At 41.0% G+C, this 24267-nt stretch overlaps 1 protein-coding gene across 2 annotated transcripts in view; it reads right to left on the reverse strand.

Moving 5' to 3' along the window:
- Positions 1-509: 509 nt before the first annotated feature.
- LOC138978154 (uncharacterized) overlaps positions 510-24267 on the reverse strand; it is a 48077-nt gene continuing 24319 nt past the window's right edge. For both annotated transcript variants that reach the window (XM_070350812.1, XM_070350813.1), the window contains exons 8-16: positions 18384-18489; positions 16505-16565; positions 15573-15706; positions 14974-15091; positions 14147-14210; positions 12982-13102; positions 11277-11332; positions 10443-10559; positions 510-8166 (exon numbers count right to left, since the gene is read on the reverse strand). In XM_070350812.1, the coding sequence (XP_070206913.1) occupies positions 8081-8166; positions 10443-10559; positions 11277-11332; positions 12982-13102; positions 14147-14210; positions 14974-15091; positions 15573-15706; positions 16505-16565; positions 18384-18489 (863 nt within the window). In that variant the 3' untranslated portion in view covers positions 510-8080. The remainder of the gene's footprint in view (positions 8167-10442; positions 10560-11276; positions 11333-12981; positions 13103-14146; positions 14211-14973; positions 15092-15572; positions 15707-16504; positions 16566-18383; positions 18490-24267) is intronic.

Here is a 24267-nt window from a genome sequence, read left to right on the forward strand (position 1 = left end):
TATCAGTTTGGTAACAGTTCTTGTGTAAGTCATGCATTTTATAAGGTAAACAGACAATGGTCGGTTCTGGTGAGATTATGCCCCCCCTTTCTTTTGGCTGGTAACTGGCGCCACTTCGCGGCAAGATCACACGAGAAAGGAAAACAAACTTGCATTGGTCCCAAATAGCATATCGGTTTGGTAACAGTTCATGTGTAAGTCGTGCATTTTATACGGTAAACAGACAATGGTCGGTTCTGGTGAGGTTTATGCCTCTTCTTTCTTTCCGCTGGTAACTGGCGCCACCTTGCGGCAAGATCACAGAAGTTGTCTCGCGTTATCACCCCAGAAGCGCTCGTTGCAAAGACTTTTCTAATCCAAAGTCAGAAGTGTACAGAAGGAGACCGGACTGTAATTTATTTGATGGCGCACTGAAGCTTTTTAGACTGGTGAATGAGTTTGTGGCAAAATTTACATACAGTATCATTTACTCTCAGAACACCTCTCGCCATAGCAAAAACAAGAAGGAATTCAGAATTCTTCCAATTTTTATTAACATGAACAGGTCATGATATATGAAGATAAAGAATCAAATAAAATACAGCATATTGACATACCACATCCATCCAAAAGAAGAAATAATAGTCAAATGGGGCACCATTATAGGCAGCATAAGGAAACATAAATTACACATGCACACACACACAAGCTCAGGTAAAAATGAAATGGATACAAAAATGTTAATGAAAAGCCTTATATTCAAGATGGATACAGGTACGTGTGTGTTTGCTTTCAAGTGTTTGTTAATAAGGCAAAAAAAAAACCCGACCGACCCTATTTTTTTCGCGCGACCCTAGACTTTTTTTTGGCATTTGGGAAAAAAAGAAAAAAAACCCAAGCAAAATAACGTAAAAATATGGGGTTTTTTGGGAAAAAAACCCCAAAAAATCCAGACCTACCGACCCTATTTTTTTGGCCTATGTTACCGTAAACAGACCTATTTTTTGTTTGGCCTAAGATGTACTTTCAAACACACATGCACAACTGTTTTCATAAATCATTCTTTTTCTTTGCTTCTAAAATAAATTAACATGCATAGCAAAAGAACTAAAAAGTTCTTACAATTATAACTGTCCAACAATTTACCTTTTATTTGAACAGATCTACTAAGAGGACTAAAATCTGACAGGTTCACTTTCTTTTAAATTATGAAACTGGGTGCATGAATTCTGCACAGTCAGAAGTAGTCTCCAAAAAGTAGTGCTAAACTGAGGGCCTTTTGGCACATGCTCATAAGAAAAACAAGTTTCATTTTTTTTCTCCTAAAATCTTGTGACATAAATAAACACAAAAAAAGCATAACATTGAAATCTTGTGACATTAACAAAACAAAAATGCATTCCAGGACGTTCCCGGTAACATGCACACCCCTTTGCAGGTAAATTCTATTTAATGGCACGTAATACGAACAAGAGACAGTCTTCGTACTGCACCATCAAAACCAAGAAAATCAAACTAACCTTTACAACCAAATTGAAATACTTGCTTGTCTTATTTCAGTCAGCATGTCTAAGGCCTGCAAGCTGTGGTCAGCCACTTTTTGTCGGGATTGAACCTGCAGAGAACTTAGTTGCGTGTCACAAAAGAGCAGATCTAAAACCCCAAGAAGCCTGAACTTCAAATTACCCATTAACCTTCGCCCGTTCGGGTTATCGACTACACACGGAAGTCATCGTGGGGGCCGTGCGGACCCATGCTTCTCATTTCCTTCTTTGAGAAACATGGGTCAGCACGGCCCCACAATGTTTGTATTTTTTAATTACTTCTCGCTGCAATTTTAGGACATAAGAGCTTTTTAGGTGCCTGAGGCATTCTTAAAAGCTCATTAAAAAAATCCAACTAGTTTAAGAGATATTTGCAATTAAACACCCTTCTGGGTCCACACGGACCCATGACCACCGGCAAAGGTTAAACACTCCACTATCACACAGAACTGTGACCTTCTTTCACAGATCAATGCTAAATGAAGGGAAGAACCCCTCTCAGCACTACAGGATATCAAAAGACTAAGTTGGCTCTCAGCTTCAGTGATTTCTCTTTTTCTCGTGACTAGATACAACAGTAACAAAGTAAACCTCAGAACAAATTTAAAATACAGTTGACTAGAAGTAAAAGTTTATAAAAAAAAAAAATGAACACTCAAAACGGCTGATTAAAATTACAAAAAGATTGCTTCAACGGTTTCTACATGTTTGGCAGTCAGTGCAAATTGAACAAAAGTAACAATTAAAAATTAACAATACATGAAACAAAATTATCAGGGCAATATCAATTCAGAGTAAATCTAACACACAATTTGGTACTAAATATTTTGGCTACACATGTAGGTCTTTTCAAATATAATGAACCCATTCATTTTTCTTCCCTTGTACGTATTCTTCATTAGTAAGCTGCGACTACCACATGCACTTTGTTTTTTTCAAGAGAGGGCTTTTACCTGTGTGGCAATTTTCCCCCTGCCATTTAGGCAGTGGGCAGTCACACTCTATGTTCGGGGGACTTGATAGTATTATGATAATGTTCCAGTGAACCTGCTGAATCTACTCTGCATCTACTGTCACCTCTCTCCATAGCCATCTATCTACTTCACAAATGCTTCTCTGTAATTGTTTTAGGGCCCATATGGCAGACATAGGAGAACGACGTATGCAAGCGCTTTGTACGGTTTAACACAAGTTCCCTGAAAGCAAGAGCTTTGACACAGGTTCATGTTATCTCAAAAGACCTTCCTAAGTGAAACAAGAAAGACATGCACCGTGGTTAATGCAAAATCCTAAAATGCAGATCTCTCTCAGTTGGAGACTTGTAACAGACTTTCAGCTGTTCCTGAAGGCTCTCACCATCTGGATATTTGCATGTCCATCTGTCACTGTATGGCAGCTCAACAGTTTTAGGCTAACTAAACATGTATCCATTCTAAAAATTGTGACCGTTATCAGGCAAAAAAGGACCAAACTGGCTGTATTGCAGAAGGGTGAAATTTCTGCTAGAGATTCGGAGGCAAGTATTTGGCTGGCTGCCTGCTTTTACCCCTTGTCTCATCAACCTCAAAATGCCCTACATGAGCCAACTCACGATCAAACTTGGCTTCAAGATAAAGAAATGAAAGTACCAGAGTGCAAGTACACAGCAGTAATACATTCAGTGGAAAACATCGACCAGACATATAATTTTTTGATTGCATTCCAAGTGAATGATAAGATGACACAATAAAATGAAGCAACATAGTCCTTTTTGACTAAAAAATTAATTTTTAGTGTTTCTTCTTCTAATACAAAGGTTCCATTACAGCTTTAATGAGATTGCGTCTCTCAAAATAATCCCCTTACTATTTCTTTTTTGGTTCTAAAGTTCTCAAGATTACCAGCAGCAAAATTAATTTCTGCAACAGAAACCTGCATCTTAATGGAAATACAGTGTCGGCACCATTCAATGCAAAGCTTAAAAATATCGTTGTAAATATTGTAAACAAGTTAATTTTCCAGCAAAACAGTATTTATAAACATCTAAACCCATAATTGCGGGTCAAGTAATGTGGAAGACAATTTTAATACAGCTCAGGTAATTACACAAACAAAAATAAAACCTGAAGGTCGGTATCAAAGTTGACAAGGAAGTTATCTCAGGTGAGTATTTTTCTGCCAAGTATTATTGCAAATGTTAACCATCGGAGAAAAGTATTTTGCAAGGCGCCCATTCTAAAATCCTTTGAGTCGGTCCGTAGCTTAACAGTTGAGGAAGACGTCAGTTAAAACCTTGCGGCATAAGTTAAGACCAGCAAGTATCACCACAGCAACCAAGACCCACAAGATGTAAACAACACGAAGACAACACACATCACCATGATCACATGCAGTATCTACACAGCTACACGTCGAGACATCGCTACAGGCAGGAAAACCCCCGCATACTGACCAGTCACCACACACACAAACACAAGTTAGCTGACACCCAAACAAGTCCCATACACTTCAACAATACAAAATATTTCATTTCTTTAAATTAAAAAAAATTTAAAAAAAAAACAACAGCGAACAATGTACAGGTATTTGACTAGAAAAAAGATTGCGCGCATTTTACGCGCATTCCATGAACAGCTGAGTATTCTTGTCAGCAAAATAAACTATTTGTAATATATAACATTGTTATAACAATAATACACAGTGTTATTTGCTTCCAGCACAGCAATGCTCACAGAGAAGAGTCTGAGTAGATACCACACTACCACCAGTGTTTATGCAACAACAGAAATACTGTATGAAAAGGACAAAAATACTGAACAAATTGAATTACACACATTCAAAAAACCTGCAAAAACTAGACTTTTGCAAGTCAGAAAGATGGACAGAGCAGTTCTCCCCCACAAGCAGTTTATAGTTCCCAACGTCCTCTCAGCGAAATGCTCAGAAATCAAGCCAGAGTTGACACTGAAACTTGTCAACGGATGCATTTAAAGGCACAGTCCTTCCCGTGTAAACAATTCCGCTCACTATCTCAGATCTGGCCAGGCTATTACATGGGATAACACCTTCCAGACCTGGGAACCCCTGTTTTGCACTTGGTGTATTTTCAGAAAAATGAGCGTACTCCCCACAGCATTTGAACATCCATGATTCAAATATGCTTCACACGCGTCCGCCACATCGTTAATTAAGTTTACCTATACATGTACGTTTAAAACAAATCCTTTTTACTATTTTTACTGACAAAAACTGTAATCATGTGTCAAAATACTGGATCGGCTTCAAGATGGGCTTGTGAATAAAAGTAGTCCAGGAATTTTTCTCGTCGTATTTTTTTCCCACTGACCGTACTGATCGAATTCTCGACAATCATGCGTACAGAATACGGCAAAATGGTATGGGTTCCCAGGTCAGACCATCCCTACATTTAACACCATCCCTCCACTTAACACCATCCCTCCACTTGGTCACATACCTCCCACAACAGTCTGGATGCTTCCTGTTAAAAAGTGAGATTTGTTTTTTTGTTTTTGGGATGAATCTATTTTTTAGCAGTGACCAGAATTGTTTTCATAAGAGGACTATGCCTTTACCTCATGTGAGATGAAGAAAATAAAGAAGAAAAGCTGTGCTCTTCACCAGATCTTTCTACCCAACACCGTACTTACTGTTAAACAACAAAATAGTATCTGTACTGTACAGCCTCCTTTTGTCCAGTGTTTGGCACGTCAACAACATCATCCAATAAATGGCATCAACAGTAATACAAAATGGAAGAGCAAACTGACCACCCAAAATCGGAAAGCAAGTAGAATACACCTTCACCATAACTTACTTCTCAACAAACATAAAAGAAACGGGAGAAGCAAATGAAACAGAATACACATGTACATCAAAGCACCATCATCTGCTTCAATGGTAACAGAAGACCAAAATGCTGTTCAAATTACTAACCCTCAAAGCTGTTATGGACTAGAAAGCTTGAGTAAGACAACACCCCAGTAACGATTTGATAAACAGCACAACTGCAGCCATTTATACCAAATATATGGCAAGGGAATAAGCACTTGTGTTAGTTACGTCCACAGTACTATGATACAGAGCAGACTCTCCCTTTCAGTTACACCTCACTTGGCAGCACAAATTACTTATTTTTTATTTATTTGGTGTTTAACGTCGTTTTCAACCACGAAGGTTATATCGCGACGGGGAAAGGGGGGAGATGGGATAGAGCCACTTGCCAATTGTTTCTTGTTCACAAAAGCACTAATCAAAAAATTGCTCCAGGGGCTTGCAACGTAGTACAACGTATTACCTTACTGGGAGAATGCAAGTTTCCAGTACAAAGGACTTAACATTTCTTACATACTGCTTGACTAAAATCTTTACAAAAATTGACTATATTCTATACAAGAAACACTTAACAAGGGTAAAAGGAGAAACAGAATCCGTTAGTCGCCTCTTACGACATGCTGGGGAACATCGGGTAAATTCTTCCCCCTAACCCACGGGGGATGATTCTAGATACATGTACAGACAGCAGGGAAGACAATTTCATTATTCTCAGTTATGTGCACAGCTCTGTTAATGCCACAGACTTGCTTCTGACTTTAAAAATCACTCTCATGCATAAAAGGATAAGATCTGACCTCCCAACATCATAAACGGCACAGTTTGAAGTTACTAACATGCGTTAGAGGGTAAGATCTGTGGCTTCCATAACAGTATCATCATGTTTTAGACACTAATTATTTGAACAGTCGACTAAACCACAAACTGAAATTAAAATTAAATACAGCATATAAAATGCCTTGCAGTAAACAAAAACTGACGGCAGGTTAAATACAAGCTAACCAGTATTTCATGCAACGTAAAAATATATCTGTCAGTTGACCTTTTGACAAAAACTTTCATCTACCACCCATTTTTTTCATGCACGCATTAACTCACAACAAAAAGATATCTATACATGCAGTCTATAGCCTGCAGCTCAGACGTTTTGATGCCATTAATACACATGCCCAATAAACAGTACAGTTCAACAGCTACAATAATAATGAAAACAGAGTAATCAAAACATTTGTGTAAAAATTATTAATCGAGAGCAAACGTACAGGTAAAAAAAAAATCCAGGAAAATCGATGGCCGGGAAGTTTTATAAGTAAAACAGTCGTATCAGGCTACCACGACAATCAACAGCCAATCAAAACAAGGTGTAATGTAAATGAATACTGACAAACAAAGTTATTTTGAGTAACACATCAAGAGCATATGGAGGAAGACAGTCTGAAATTACTTTTTACCCATTGCCCAGACAGTGATCAGCATTTAGGAAGTCCTCAACTTCACAGATATTTACAGTCCTTGCAAAAATCACTTTGGTCATTAGGAGTAGTAAACAGGAAAAGTGAGCCACTGGAATGTACCATTTTCTCTTCTGTACAAGCATATTCAAGTAACACACCAATAAGGACTGACAGGCCCTTCTGGACAAAATACTGGAAAGTTCATGTTCCAACAAAAACAATGAAACAAAGAGAATAGACGATCAGAAATACCTTTGTCGGGTGCTAAGGAAGAGTTGCGCCCCTGGATTTTGAGGCAAATAAGGGATGTCACTCATGAGTTTAGCCAGCAACTGTGGCTTTTACTGCCCGTTATGCCGGTTAGCATGCAAGGCAGCAACACAGGACCCATCAACTGTGGCATGCCAGCCAATTGTGGCTTCCAATGTGCATGTTTTTTAACAAAGAAGGCATCATCTTGCAGCAGACACTGTGCATTTTACACAAAGTCTGCTCGATATTGTGCTTTTTCTTCCCAAAACAGGCACACTATAGAGTTCAATGATTCCCTGCCGCCATGTAAGCTTGCCTCAGCTTCAGGAGGCGACAACTCTTCCACAGCCAGTCAAAAATGTGACAGAGTTAGTTCCACCATTCATCTCCTGTCAGGCAGTGGGGGAAGACAGAGGGAGGGAGGGAGACAGGTGAGAGGTAGGGGTGGTGCCAGAGTTATCTCACTGCTTTATGCTCATGTCCCAAAGGTCCCTGAAACAGCTGACGTGCAATCCACTTGAGTCCGTCCTGAAGCAAGGTGCCATAGACAACATGGAAATGGCAGAATGACACTTGAAGTTTGCAATGCAAGTATTTCATCAACACTTTCATGTGTATAGTGTCAAGCTCCACCTCTAATACAAAAAAAATCAGGGTCTCCCGTCTGCAATTAGTCAAGACAGAAACATGCTGACACAGTTCATATATGCGTATTCGCACATGTCATCTGAATGAAAGGAGCAACAAAGACAGGATAGACAGGGGACACCAGACGCAGCTGACGCGACAAGAGCGCCCGGTGCGTGGAGGAATGTTGGACACAGCAACTGTGTGAGGGAAGAAAGTGCGACTGTGTGAGGGAAGAAACTGCGTGCTGTCGACGGCTCAACAGCTCTGCTGATGCAGCAGGGATGGATTTTGGCAGGGGGAGCTTGGTTGCTTGACGGGCTAGCAGCAGAGCAGTGCCCAGTGTGGCACGACACAGGGTGGAGGGGCAACGCAGCAAGGCACACAGCATCATCACGTGTTGTTCACGGCCGCTGAGGGCTGTGGGTGGGAGGTCTTGCGTCGTTTGGCATAGTGCTCGATTCTCTCCTCTAGGCTCTCTGCAAACACAACCACAAATTATTTCAAAATATCGATATAGACTCTGAAGGGTCAATTATTCCGCCATCACGCTTCTTTCCATTCCATTTTTTTTTTAACATAAAAACCCCTTACAAGTCCTTCCAAGCACCAACAGGTACAGTCGAACCTGACTATAACAACCACTCTGTGCTGCAGCACATGGTAACAACGACGCGTTCAGGCCGGAAATGTCGGTTAGCTCGAGCTGGGGTATGATCATGAACGGACCAAGTAGGAATCGCAACCGTTTGAGAATTTTTGTATTTTGTATTTATTTATTTTTTTTAACTTTCTTCATTTGGTGTTTAACGACATTTCAACCACGAAGGTTATATCGCGACGGGGAAAGGGGGGGAGATGGGATAGAGCCACTTGTCAATTGTTTCTTGTTCACAAAAGCACTAACTCAAAAATTTGCTCCAGGGTCTTGCAATGCCTTACTGGGAGAATGCAAGTTTCCAGTACAAAGGACTTAACATTTCTTACATACTGCCTGACTAAAATCTTTACAAAAATTGACTATATTCTATACAAGAAACACTTAACAAGGGTAAAAGGAGAAACAGAATCCTCTTACGACATGCTGGGGAGCATCAAGTAAATTCTTCCCCCTAACCCACGGAAGGTTTTTTTTTAATTTTTTTTTAAAGCAAACAGCGGTTTTGTTGCAGCGGAAATTCCACTCATCGCAATTAGAAACAAGAAGGGCAAAGCCCATACGACTCACATGCTTGACCTTGACCTTTACATGACCTTGACCTTCAGCTAAACCTAGCAATGACATCATACACTAAGAACTGCTTTACACATTTTTCCTACCAAAATACATGTGACCTTGACCCAAGGTCAAGGTCATCCAAGGTCATGCAACACAAAGCTGTTAATTCAAGACATAGGAAGTACAATGGTGCTTATTGGCTCTTTCTACCATGAGAAATGGTCACTTTTAGTGGTTCACTACCTTATTTTGGTCACATTTCATAAGGGTCAAAGTGACCTTGACCTTGATCATATGTGACCAAATGTGTCTCATGATGAAAGCATAACATGTGCCCCACATAATTTTTAAGTTTGAAACAGTTATCTTCCATAGTTCAGGGTCAAGGTCACTTCAAAATATGTATACAATCCAACTTTGAAGAGCTCCTGTGACCTTGACCTTGAAGCAAGGTAAACCAAACTGGTATCAAAAGATGGGGCTTACTTTGCCCTATATATCATATATAGGTGAGGTATTAAATCTCAAAAACTTCAGAGAAAATGGGAAAAATAGCTGTTTTTTTAGACAACATTTATGGCCCCTGCGACCTTGACCTTGAAGCAAGGTCAAGATGCTATGTATGTTTTTTGGGGCCTTGTCATCATACACCATCTTGCCAAATTTGGTACTGATAGACTGAATAGTGTCCAAGAAATATCCAACGTTAAAGTTTTCCGGACGGACGGACGGACGGGGGGGACGGACGGACGGGGGGGACGGACGGATGGACGACTCGGGTGAGTACATAGACTCACTTTTGCTTCGCATGTGAGTCAAAAAACGACGAAAGGCGTATCATTCCCAGGCCTAAACGTATGATTTGGAACATTGGAGACAAAAAGTGAGTCACGGGTGATGCAATTTCTACACGTACACACATAGGTCTTTGCTACACGTTTGATCATCTAGAACACTGTTATATAGGAAAATGACTGGGAATCTTCGGGGTGGTCATTGTGGGCAGGCAATCGTTATTGAGAGGTGGTCGCCAGGGCAGGCTTGACTGTACTTTTATCATGCTGTCTACCAGAAGAACATTACCATTTCTAAGATCTGGCTGTTCTTGCAGACAAGAGAAACTGATCAGCTTTTCAATAAAATTGTTGATTTTAACATTAACAACTGAATAAGTTCCACGCAAAAAAACACGTGCAGTTACTTTCAATTAGAAGTATGATATAAAAGTTTGTGACATGTTCATGGTTTCTTGATCACTGTCACATTTTCTGTATTTTGTATTTCTCACAGCTTTATTGTGACCCTCCATCACGGAATGAGTCGCATGTCACCTTTGCATGATTTTTAGATTGTTAGATTTTCTTAAAGAGTTTTTTATGCTCTATCCAGTGGTGAAAACCGTCTTAGGCCTAGCGCAGAACCGTGCGAGGTGACATCCGACTCATTCCGTGGTGGAGGGTCACAATTTAGTTACAGCTTCTGCGTACTATTGAAACAATATGCAAATTTATTCTAGGTCAAAGAGCAGGTGCTCACCACATGTATGTCTCTGTAGCAAGGGTTTGTAGATGCGCGGCTTGTTGCCTGGCAACATCCACTCACACTGCTGCAGCACAGGGGCGCTCAGGTCATTCCACGGAGCGATGTCTGACTCTGAAACATCAGAGAAAACTATGCACCAAGAGAAAGCTTTGCCGTCTAATTTCTTGTACTATACTAGTGATGACAAGGAGAATTGGCTGATCATCTTTGCATTTCAATCATGCAGCTATTGTAACAAACTGTCCAGTGATCGTCTGCTTCTGCTAAACCATTGAATGAAACTGCACAAACATCAACACTCAATTTATTAATATATATACTAACTTATGATAGAAGTCATGTCAACACTATAAATTGTTCATGATGATTATGCTTGCATCCTGACAATCATTTCTAAATGCAGCAGTATTTGTTTAGATTTTTTCTTAGAAATGAACTATTCAAGCCTAAATATTAGAAGATAATGTCCTCTACACAACAAAACAAAAAGCTTTTTGAATGCCAAATAAGTCAAACTCAAACAGTTTTTGCAAGGTCAGCGTGTGCTGACAACCAAAACACATTTTTGACCTTGCTCACAGTGAAAACAATAACAATAACAATAACAGCACTTTATTGTCCATTAAAATATTACATAAAAATGGAAAATTTTCTTCGGCACACCCTGCCTGCCTGTAAACGATTATAACAACAATTGTATAGGACAACACACATAAAACATAAAACATATTCACGTATGTAATAACAAGCACGCCTATCATAATTCCAACAACACTGACCTAAAGTGCTGTCCCGTGTCATCTTTAAATTCAATAAATGAAAACTCACCTGTTTCAACCTTGGCGTGATCTAGCTCTTCCAGCATTCTCTTCAACATTGTAGCTCTGCAAACAGAAAAGGCCCATTTGTACTCTCATATTATCCCAGGTATTGACAGGAAGCAGGGGCGGGGATGTAGCTCAGTCGGTAGCGCGCTGGATTTGTATCCAGTTGGCCGCTGTCAGCGTGAGTTCGTCCCAACGTTCGGCGAGAGATTTATTTCTCAGAGTCAACTTTGTGTGCAGACTCTCCTCCCCCGTGTGTACACGCAAGCACAAGACCAAGTGCACACGAAAAAGATCCTGTAATCCATGTCAGAGTTCGGTGGGTTATAGAAACACGAAAATACCCAGCATGCTTCCCCCGAAAACGGCGTATGACTGCCTAAATGGCGGGGTAAAAAACGGTCATACACGTAAAATTCCACTCGTGCAAAAAAAACGAGTGTACGTGGGAGTTTCAGCCCACGATTGCAGAAGAAGAAGAAGAAGACAGGAAGCAATATTGTTGTCACAGCTGTCACAGCTGTCACATCACATCCAGGTTGTTTCCCTTACCCCACACACCAAAGACCGTCAAGCACACAGCCTCTGAAAGCATGTGGATATTATTGATGTTTACTGAACCACAATTCCTGACAACAGAGGTTGCCATCAGTAGGCATGAAGTTACTCATACTGTAAAGACCACTGGGATATGTTACAAGCCTTTACATTCCTCAAGCGTTCTTCCGTAAAATGGAAAGATAAGAGCACTACTCATCTCCACTTTCGACTCCTCGGAAGTGGAAGCAAGGCTGTCTTTAGGGCCGGGTGATTGAAAAAGGTCATTCATGTAATTACAGTAGTCCCTTCCATTTCCGGCCCTTTCGTGGGCGTGAACCTGCCTGGAGCGGCCAGCTTTCCCATGACTAATGAGTTTTCCTTCTATAATTGACTCTTAATGGCCGTTAACCTGTCTGACGCGGTCAACGGTCACTGTATTTTGCCCTAAGGTGCCCCTCTTACTCGACAGGAGCGGCCACTTAACGGCCACTTGTCACTTTCGCGGGCGAGCGCCTGTGGCTCTCTGGAGGATTTTCAAAAGGGATCGAGTTAAACACGCAAATAATTAAGATGTATAAACGAAAGCAAAACTAACAGAGACAATGAATCGGCGGCTCGTGGATGATTGCTTTCTTTTCTTCATGAAAACTTGATCGTGTTTTGGGTTTTTTTTTGGAGGAGGAGGGGGCCTGTAATGAACGGCCACCTGATATTTGCGGTCACCTTTGCAATGACTAATGGGTGACCAGATATGGCAGGTACTACTGTATCCAATTTGGATGACAGTCACCTTCTCTGTACCAAGTGACCCTGTGAGTGTTAAGCTCAGAACGACTCTTTTCAGCTGCCTATATGGCGGGCGGGATGATTGAAAGCAGTCGTACATGTAATTATCCAATTTGGATGACAGTCATCTTTTCTGTACCAAGCTGCCCTGTGAGTGTTAAGCTCAGAACGACTCTTTTCAGCTGCTTATATGGCGGGTGGGATGATTGAAAGCAGTCATTCATGTAATTATCCAATTTGGATGACAGTCACCTTCTCTGTACCAAGTGACCCTGTGAGTGTTAAGCTCAGAACGACTCTTTTCAGCGCAGGTACGCTCAACCACTCCTCTGTTCAACCCCACCACCCTCTCACTGTTGAAAACACCCTAGACATGCACTGACCTAATAGCGTGCTGTGCCCACATCTGCTGCAGGTGTCGAATGTTGTCCTCGTGCCAGTCGGCTTCATACACCCACTCCAGGTCATCTCCAAAATCAGAGTCAAACAACACAAGCGGCAGTTCTGAAACAATAGAAGAAGAAAAATCAGTCAAACTAGCAGCAGTTTCGAAACTATTCGCGCAAGAAAGCGCTCGACTTCAAAAGCACAGTCGCACAAGCGGCAGTTCTGAAACAATCAAGGAAGGAAAGATTTGACTCTGAAATCAGTCAAATAAAACCAGCTGCAATTATGAAAGCCATGAAAGGAAAGGCTTGAACCCCAGCGTAATCAGCAAAACTACAGAGAGTTCGTAAAAAAAGAACCACCCTGTATCCTTTAAATTAATTGCAGCTTTCCATTTAACATTGCTTATTTTGCAGCAAGCAATTCAAAACCACTGAATGAGCACTATCTTCACTTCAAACAGGGGATACAGCTCAGTTGGTAGCGCGCTGGATTTGTATTCAGTTGGCCGCTGTCAGCGTGAGTTCGATCCCAGGTTCGGCGGAAATTTATTTCACAGAGTCAACTTTGTGTGCAGACTCTCTTCGGTGTCCGAACCTCCCCCCGTGTACACTACATTGGGTGTGCACGTTAAAGATCCCACGATTGACAAAAGGGTCTTTTCTGGCAAAATTGCTTAGGCACAGTTAATAATTGTCTATCTATACCCGTGTGACTTGGAATAATAGGCCGCGAAAGGTAAATATGCGCCGAAATGGCTGCAATCTACTGGCCGTATAACATTTCATCTCACACGGCATCACTGCAGAGCGCCTAGAACTGTACCCACGGAATATGCGCGATATAAGCCTCATATTGATTGATTGAAACAACAACAAAAATAAACACTCAAATAACAAAAGACAACAAACAGAACTCAATATCAACATGAACTTAGTTAGCAAGGTTTTACTGATCTTTCCGAGAAAAGAGAACTTCCTAAAAGAACAGAAACGCAAAGCACAAGTCACTGGTGCATATCCAGATATTGTAACATGGTGAGAATACCAGAACCTATCAAAATCGGAACAGGTGGATAGCCTCACCGAAAGCAATACCTGCAGTGTAATTGCAACCTCAAAATGATTTTTAACAGCAACAGATAACAGCGAAAGTCAGTACCTGATGCCATGCTGTACTGTGGCTTCCTGGGACACTTGTCTACATTCAGCAAGTCCTCTATTATCTGGAACACAACAAAACATTCACACTGATGTATCAAATTCAAAATGATGACAAAGATGATGAAACTTGACCACAGAAGCTTATAAATACTGTCTTAGGACATTCATAAACATGCAACATACTATAAAGTGTCACCATTATACAAATTAGTCATTCAGTCACATAATTGATGCATACTGCCGATAAACTGAATACAAAATTATCAGAAAATAACCTGTACTTCAATTCGGGCCTTGATGTTTCTTCTCCACTGAACATTGCATGCAAGTGCTGGACACTAAGGAACTCAAAGTCGGGCCACATGTCATCTTCCTGGCTGATCTGTACCTGTGGTAGTCTTCTTATTCTTTTTCGTTCATGGGCTGAAACTCCCACGTTCACTCATGTTTTTGCACGGGTGGGTTTTTTCGTGTATGACCGTTTTTACCCCGCCATTCAGGCAGCCATACGCCGCTTTCGGGAGATGCATGCTGGGTATTTTCGTGTTTCTATAACCCATGCACTTTGAAATGGATTACAGGATCTTTTCCGTGCGCACTTGGTCTTGTGCTTTTTTGTACACTAGGCACTGAGGCACTAGCAGGTCTGCACATAAGTTGACCTGAGAGATCAGAAAAATCTCAAGTCCACCCTTCTCCCACCAGGCGCCGCGGTCGGGATTTGAACTCATGACCTTCCGATTAGGAGGCCGATGTCTTATCCACTAGGCCACTGCGCCTGTCTACATGTGGTAGTGAAAGCAGGCAAGACAGTTGTGAGCTCACCTCTGGTTCCTCCTTGCCCTGAGCGATGAGGAAGAGGACAGCAACGATGCAGCGAATCTGATGCCACAGGAAGGCCTGCCCCACCACCGTCAGCTCACACATGGAGTAGCCGTTCTCCCTGCACGACATATAAATAATAATAGTAATAACGCATAATATGTATAAAGCGCCTGTATCCGGGGGTTAATCCCTGCTCAAAGCGCTGTAAAATCATTGGGGGGAAAAACAGTGACATGACATTATTTAAAGTGCATTCACACACGTATCAATGAATAACACATTGCACTATAATACATTATCACAATCACACCTGCACACACATACACAGTTCACATATGGGAACTGGAACAGGCAAAGTAGTGTGAAATTGACTAATGAGTGTGCATCTAAAAATCAAAGGGAATTAAGAGCTGGAAATGCACACAAGGCAACGAGAGCGAGAGTCATGTGGAACCAATCTCCTGGCACCTAAAGGAATAACAAGCATTGAAATCAACATTTCATCTTCATTCTAACCTCTGGTTTTTATCACAATGACCCCCCCCCCCCCCCCCCCATACACACACACACACACACAGGGAAATGACAGTGTGTCTCACCTTTCATCCATGATGGCCACTTCAGCGTGCATAATGCGCCGCTTGAAGGTGGTGACGCCGTTTCCCACGTCCATCTTGCACAGATTGCGGAAGTCATGCTCGCCTACCAGCTTGCTCGCTGCCGCACTCAGCAACTGTACAGACAACCCCGCCCATTAGTCAATGTACTGCTGTTGTTTGGTAAAGTAAAACGCCATCACACAAACTGGTCCATTTGTCAATGTACTGCTGTTGTTTGGTAAAGCAAAACGCCATCACACAAACTGGTCCATTTGTCAATGTACTGCTGTTGTTTGGTAAAGTAAAACGCCATCACACAAACTGGTCCATTTGTCAATGTACTGCTGTTGTTTGGTAAAGTAAAACGCCATCACACAAACTGGTCCATTTGTCAATATATTACAGTTGTTTGGTAAAGTAAAACGCCATCACACAAACTGGTCCATTTGTCAATGTACTGCTGTTGTTTGGTAAAGTAAACAGTGTTCTCTCCACACTCGGGAGGACCATAGAACAGTGTTGGATCTGGACTGATGTTACTAAAAAATGGAATGGTTAATTCTGGGAAATCGTTTACTGAAAGTACTCGATAATTATGCAACCCTTATAAATTTGATCTTCAATGCATCCTCCAAAACCTTTGGAATGAATTAAAGGTCCAAATACAGACAGACACTGCTCAGTACTAAGACTCACCGATTACTCAGCAAGTCAAAAAATTGTGTCAGAAGACCTCCTACATGTCAAAACTATCAGGCGGTCGACCCGCCAGGGGTCAGACCAATGTGTCTTGTAAGTATGCATCAGGGTTCCAAGCCTGAGAACAACAGTGCGGTAATTTTCTTTTCTGTTTTCCTTTTCCTTTTTAAAGGTTCAGAAAAGAAAGTTAGAGAGGTAGGTAAGCTACCGGAACATTTGTGGCTGACACTTACCTCAAGATCCAGATTGCCTTTGGGGAAGAAATACTTGTATGTCCTTTTCTTGCAGCTGAACCTGCCAAAACATAAAGCACTGCTATCAAAAGAAGACACCTAAAGTCAATATAAGCAAAACAGATAACAAGCAAACAAACAGAAAAAAGTGATGCCATTAGGTGCATTTCTCACACAGTGGCACCCACCATCAAAGGTCAGCCTTGAAACCAGCCTAAAGTGTCCCTACGTTGCTGGTGACTATCATGACGATACTAGCGAGCGGCGTGTCTCCACATTTGTTTGTTTGCTTAACGCCCAGCCGACCACGAAGGGCCATATCAGGGCGGTGCTGCCTTGACATTTAACGTGCGCCACACACAAGAAAGAAGTCGCAGCACAGGCTTCATGTCTCATCCAGTCACATTATTCTGACCCCGGACCAACCAGTCCTAGCACTAACCCCATAATGCCAGACGCCAGACGGAGCAGCCACTAGATTGCCAATTTTAAAGTCTTAGGTATGACCCCGCCGGGGTTCGAACCCACGACCTCCCGATCACGGGGCGGACGCCTTACCACTAGGCCAACCGTGCCGGTTGTGTCTCGACATATATAAACAAGGACCACATGTGGAGAAAAGCTGCTCGCTAGTAACTGGCCTAAATATCAGGCAGGTAAAGCTTGCCTCAATGTTTCCAAGAGTATTCACTCTTTAACACATACAAACGCAGCAAGGTTATTTCTGAACATCGTCTTCTTATACCATGTCACCTTTACAGAGAATTCTGAATCAATCTTTCATCACAAGGATCAAATTCTTCAATCATTGTCTGTGTTCTGATACACAGGACTCTGAAACCTCCATTTCTCCTGAAAAACACTAGCGGTGAGCGAAGCTGTGGTTTATACACACTGTTCTGTGCTGACACTGACTAAGAAAAACAAAAATAATTTTTAGTTTGGGCTTTTGCATTTACAAAAAACAATAACTTTACGTACAGATCTCATGTCTGCTACTCTTTTTTTCTTCTTTTTTTATATTTAGTCAAGTTTTGACTAAATATTTTAACATCGAGGGGGAATCGAAACGAGGGTCGTGGTGTATGTGTGTGCGTGTGTGCGTGCGTGTAGAGCGATTCAGACCAAACTACTGGACCGATCTTTATGAAATTTGACATGAGAGTTCCTGGGTATGATATCCCCGAACGTTTTTTCATTTTTTTGATAAATGTCTTTGATGACGTCATATCCGGCTTTTCGTGAAAGTTGAGGCGGCACTGTCACGCCCTCATTTTTCAACCAAATTGGTTGAAATTTTGGTCAAGTAATCTTCGACAAAGCCCGGACTTCGGTATTGCATTTCAGCTTGGTGGCTTAAAAATTAATTAATGACTTTGGTCATTAAAAATCTGAAAATTGTAAAAAAAAATAAAAATTTATAAAACGATCCAAATTTACGTTTATCTTATTCTCTATCATTTGCTGATTCCAAAAACATATAAATATGTTATATTCGGATTAAAAACAAGCTCTGAAAATTAAATATATAAAAATTATTATCAAAATTAAATTGTCCAAATCAATTTAAAAACACTTTCATCTTATTCCTTGTCGGTTCCTGATTCCAAAAACATATAGATATGATATGTTTGGATTAAAAACACGCTCAGAAAGTTAAAACAAAGAGAGGTACAGAAAAGCGTGCTATCCTTCTTAGCGCAACTACTACCCCGCTCTTCTTGTCAATTTCACTGCCTTTGCCATGAGCGGTGGACTGACGATGCTACGAGTATACGGTCTTGCTGAAAAATGGCATTGCGTTCAGTTTCATTCTGTGAGTTCGACAGCTACTTGACTAAATATAGTATTTTCGCCTTACGCAACTTGTTTTTCTTACCTTGCGCTAAATGACTCCTCCACTGGCGCCCAGGCCAAGACTCGAACGTCGGGTGGCAGTACTTTATTCAGAATGTGGACGTAACGGATCTCCGTTGCTGTTTCACCTGGAACACACAAAACAAACAAAGTCCAGTTTTATTGGATAAACAGGAAAGAAAACCATAGAAACAAAATATACTTATTATTTGACTAAAGGGGGACTCGAAAGCAAGGAAAAAGATTTACAAATATATACTATCATACAAACTTATCTAAAAAAGACAAATCAGTGCAAGAAAACACAATCTTAAAGCATACAAAAGACGTCCTGTAGAGGTATATATGTAGAGGTTACATGCCGAGTCTCAGTGATTATTAAAAATAATGGTCGAAGTTAGCGGATCATGAAAAATGCGAGCTTCAGCGAGCTTTTTCATGACCGCGAACTGAGACCATTATTTTTAATAATCACTGAGACGAGGTGTGTAACCTCTTTATTCCCCCTTTCTTCAGTTATTCAAAGAAAACAGGAGTTTTTGTGCGAAAGTTTGATCGAATCCGAATCACTCAACCAGTCAACCTGCGCAGGCGATCGATTAATGCGCGGTTGTATAGTTCCGTGCAAATCATTCCATTCTGTTAACACTTCTTGTCAGTTTCCCTGTTTTAGACTAAAATCAAGTACACAGATAAGCTGTTATTCTGCTGTGGCGGTAAAGGCAGATATTGTGTGTTCTGTTTATGTTTTAGTATCGCTAAAGATAATGTTCTTTCGTCAAATGGGACTAGCAGACGAACTTTTGCACCCGTGTTCCAACGTTAATTACTGTATGAAGTTCAGTTTTTTGGGGAAAATAGTGTATGAAACCGCTTTATGTTGTTTAAATTGATGAGATGTGTGCATTTGGTTGCGTGTGATCTGTTTATAAAATGAAATATTGTTGAAAACTGACCGTCGGATTGCAGTCAGTGTTGTCGAAGAAACTGCGTTAAAAGAAGGGGAACTACTCTTGTCGGCAAGAGTATGAGTTACTTGCCTTGGGAATTTGCTTGTGATGAACGGTGTGTGCACAGCAGATCTATATTCAGAAAACAACCGAACTCATGGATTTTATATGGAGATTCATGTGTTCAGGCCTGTAGTTGTTAATTTAAATGCGGTATGTTTGTATTGTTTGCTCCAGAGATGTATATTTCGTACGTATAGAGCGTTCGGAACTTTTCAGTCGCAAAAGTAGTACCAAAACAGAACAGCTTCTCAACCCATTGCACTATCGAGGATTCAGGCTGTTGCTGGCTCGTTATTTGTTTGGTTGCTGGGTCATTATCGAAAAATAACTAGCTCTACAAGTTTACAGAGGTAAAGAAGCAGAGGGGGGAATAAACTGAAAGGCATACATTCTGCAAATAGTGCATTGAACGATTTTGCTCTCAAACGAAAATCAGATTGAACCTGTAATTTGTAGTTGACATCTTGAGTGTCGGAGCAAATGTTTGACGCTGTCAGCGTGTGCTTTGCAGTATTGCTGATCCAGCCACAGCTCACTGTGCTAATAAAGACAATGGGCTGAACGGGAGACAATGACGTAAAACAGATAGTGTATGGCCCTATACAATGCAACTGGCTGTATCAGATATCACAATCATGCCACGACTTGATGAAGGAGAGAGACAGCAAGTGATTGGGATGCTTAGAGCTGGCCAAAGCATTGAACGTGATGAACACTGAACGTTTTCCGAAATCATTGCGCTTGGACTCAGTCACTTTTTTTGAAAAATTGTCATTTCATGATGTTCTATTCAAAATCAATAAAGCGAAGGTTTATAAACACTAAAATGGCCAATAAATAAAATATTCAAACATTGAAAACATTCACCACTGAGTTGATTTTTTGTGATTTTTTAAAGATCAGTTTGCGGAATTTATGCCTCTCAGTATAGTAAAGAGGTATAATTTTGCACATGTACACAGACAATAATAGTCTGTGCTAATACTTGATTTTGCTTCTCCACTTATCCCAAAGGCTGATTTTCTATATCATGGTGTGCCTGCTAAGTCCCTCAAAACAGATTTGTCTTGGGTATAAAAAGACTCAGTCAGTCAAGAAAGTGTTTTGTATGTTATTTAGTGCTTGTCAGTTTATCAAAATGGCCAAACCCTGTGACTTAAAGGGTCATATTTTGAAATGCTTTTGAAAGAAGCCCACACATATGGTCTGCTTCCAGTTTGAAAAAAAAACAACCTGTGGTCAAAGATGTGCACTGCCCCAACAAAGTTTTTGATGCGCTTCAACTCACAAGTTTTAATCATAGTTTTTTTTGCATCTCTATAATTATTTCACTACATAGGACACAAGGACTGTGTACCGTATTTGACGGATTACAAGACGCACCGTTTTATAAGCCGCACCCCCGACTTTTAACACAAAAATTGGGCAAGCCACGTATAGGCCGCGTCACTATAATAACGGCCGTCGAAGAAAAAAAAAATCAGATTGTGTCAATAAATCAAATCAACCAGGCAAACGAAAGTACGGTATTTGGCGAAATCGGCTCCAAGAATAAACAAGTGAAACAAAGAAGAAAAGTGAAAAAGTTTGAAGAAAAAGATCACACACACACAATTTGTAACCAACACACAAATGTAGGGAGGCCCACAGAGAAAATCCAAAATGGCGGCCACAGCCGTGATTTTTTTTTACTTTTCTCTGAAGATTTAAAAGGCTAAATAAATATTTTGAAAAAGTCAAACAACTTGCAAGGGTTTCTCCAGTTGTTGTTCTTTTGAATGATTGTTGGTATGTGAACGTGCTGTTTTTGGTTCATGAGTAAAACAAGTCCCGAACTTGCCCCAAAACGCTATCTCCCGCTTCGGACTTAGCCGCAAACGCGGTGTACAGGGAAAAAGCTATTTGACGTCGCGGCAAGCGAAACACTCGAAATCGTCACCCAAGTTCCAAGAGCGCGCGAAGAAAAACTATTTAAAGTACAATACTGAAATTTAGTGTGGCATAAGATCAACCCTTTGTTATGATGTATGTGAAAGAGCGACTTAACATTTTATTAACGTCTTGAAAAAGGGTGGGTTCTGAACACAGTGTTTTACTTTTTACGCAGATGTTTCTGGAAATCGCTCTTTTCTGTCAATAATGTTAAAAGGCCAATCTACCAGGACAATGTCTTATCTAATCAATGTGTTCAATACTTGAACCGGGCCAACCGACTGAAGTGAAGCAATATTTCAACTTTTGCGCCGTCCAAGGCCGAATCGCGTATGTTCTGAGATCTCGCAAGGAAAAAGTATTAGATGCAGTTTACTGACATTTTGCATACCATCAGATCAATCCTTTGTAATTATGTATTCCGCTGAGCGACTCATAATTACTATTAACATGTTGTGAATATAGTTGATTCTGAACACAGTGTTTTTGTTTTGACACAGGCGTTTTTGGAAATCGCCCATTTCTCTCAGTAATCTTAAAAGGCTAATCTACAAGAAGAACATCTTTTCTCATCAATACGGGCTATACTTTGACCGGGCCGATCGATTGAAGTGAAGCGATTATCCAACGGTTGCGCCGCCGAAGGCTGAATCTAGTCATTTACAGAGTGATACAGCTATTTGCATGACGCCGCGGCAAGCTGAAACACTCGAAATTATCGCCCCAGTTCCAAAGACTCGCAAAGGAAAGATATTCTAACCAGATTCGTGTAATTTTGCGTGCGATACAATCAACTTTCTGTTATTATATGTTTAAAAGAGCAACTTACACAAATACCATTACGTTGTTGAAAGGGTTAATTCTGAACACAGTGTTTTCTTTTAAACACAGGCGTTTTAGGAAGTCGCTCGATCTTTCTTCTCATTGATCTCAAGAGATACATCTACCAGTAAGTTCAGTAACATTTTTCTAATCAGTATGTGCTTTGGCTTGACCTTGACAAGCGATTGAAGTGAAAAACCAAAAGCTGATCAACTCTCGCAGTCATGCAAAAGCTGAATCAGTTTGTTACGCAGTGTTCAGTATCAGAGTATGCACAGTGAAAAACTTGACGTCGCGACAAGCCGAAATTCGAAATTATCGCTTATTTTCCACGAGCTCGCAAAGAAAACTTATTTAAAACAGAAAAATATATTGTGTAGTGAAAGATCTCTGCAACAGATCTATCCGGAAGTCTGTTCTCATACTGATGTAAATGTGTTTGACTTTGCCTTGCGATTGAATTAAAACGCTTTTCAACTGTTTCACCGCCGAAGGCTAAATCAAGGCATGCCGTGAAAATGTCACATGCAAATACGTTACAATTTTAGGTTTTTCAACTCCCCACCAAAGTTAGATCAACGAACTAGCAACATCTTTAAAAAGAATAACCGAGCCTTCCGGCTGTGGAAATGATTTTTGTCTCTGCGACGCGGCCTTGAGTAGATCCATTATAGTGAACAGATCTAACAATGCAAGAACCGCAAATGCTTATATGACTCACCTTCGCCACAAGTATTATTATGAGAAACAGGCTATTGACGACACGCAGGACCCCGTGACCCAGCAACATTAACAGACCCAAGGAGAAGGTTTGTTGGTGGACAATGACATTTTGGTTAAAAACACGTGGACAAAACACGTAGCTACCTCACTGCAACATGAATTGCTTCACAGGACTGATCAGCACGCAGAAGCCCTTTTCGAAGTAACCTAGCTGTAGATACTCACTTTGCAAAGTAAATTCTCGGTAAAACGTTCTCTCACAACACACACACACACACACACACACACACACACACTAATAAATGTTGATCCAGAATCACAAAGACAGACAGACACATTATTATTATTATTATATGAAGTCTTATATCGCGCGCGTATCTCCAGACTCGGACTCAAGGCGCAGGGATCTATTTATGCCGTGTGAGATGGAATTTTTTTACACAATACATCACGCATTCACATCGACCAGCAGATTGCAGCCATTTCGGCGCATATCCTACTTTTCACGGCCTATTATTCCAAGTCACACACACATGCATACATACTCACGCACACACGAACACAAACACACACACATAAACACAGACACACGTGCACATGGACACAGTTGGATCCTGAATTTCAGACACAAACACACACGGACACACGCACACACACACACGGACACACACACACACACACACACACACACACACACACACAGTCAATTCCGGTTAATCGGCCATCCGGATAATCGGCCAATTCCGGATAATCGGCCTATTTTCCCTGGGACCGAATCTTTTCTTCATATTATGTGTTAAAATTGTCGGTTAATCGGCCACCACGAAAACTTTGCACATCGGCTAAACGGCCACCTCACACTTTCACGTTTTTGTTCCATGATCATTACTCACATGACAGCACAAAGGTCTGCCAGTGAGTTTACTGAGTTTACACACTGTGATCGAAACAACTGACAGTCAAACACTGACTTGCTTGTGCCGAAAGCCTCTTTGCACAAACCATGGCGACGAAAAGGAAAGATTACAGCGTCTTGGAAAAACTTGAATTCTTGGACAAAGTGAAAGGATATCCGCCTAACACATCAAAATTGCAGCTTGCAAATCAGTTAGGGGTCCCAAGAAAAACCCTTTGTCGATGGATTAACGACGAGGATCATCTCAGGAGTGAAGCTGTAGGTGGACGCTTGTCTGTCTCAAAGAAAAGGAAAAGAGGATGAAAAGACGATGAAGTGGACGAGGCCGCATTGGTTGATTGGTTCAATATGCCCTTGAAAATGCCTTCGAGGAAGAAGAACTGCATTGCCTGGACGTTGTCTGTGCTGCAGTGAGGAAACGTGCCAGTGCCAAACAGAAGCAGACGACACTGGACACATTCTTTGGAGACATGTAGAGCACGTATGCCAATGCACGAAAC

Source organism: Littorina saxatilis, linkage group LG10, assembly GCF_037325665.1.
Source record: "Littorina saxatilis isolate snail1 linkage group LG10, US_GU_Lsax_2.0, whole genome shotgun sequence".
Lineage (NCBI taxonomy): Eukaryota > Metazoa > Mollusca > Gastropoda > Littorinimorpha > Littorinidae > Littorina > Littorina saxatilis.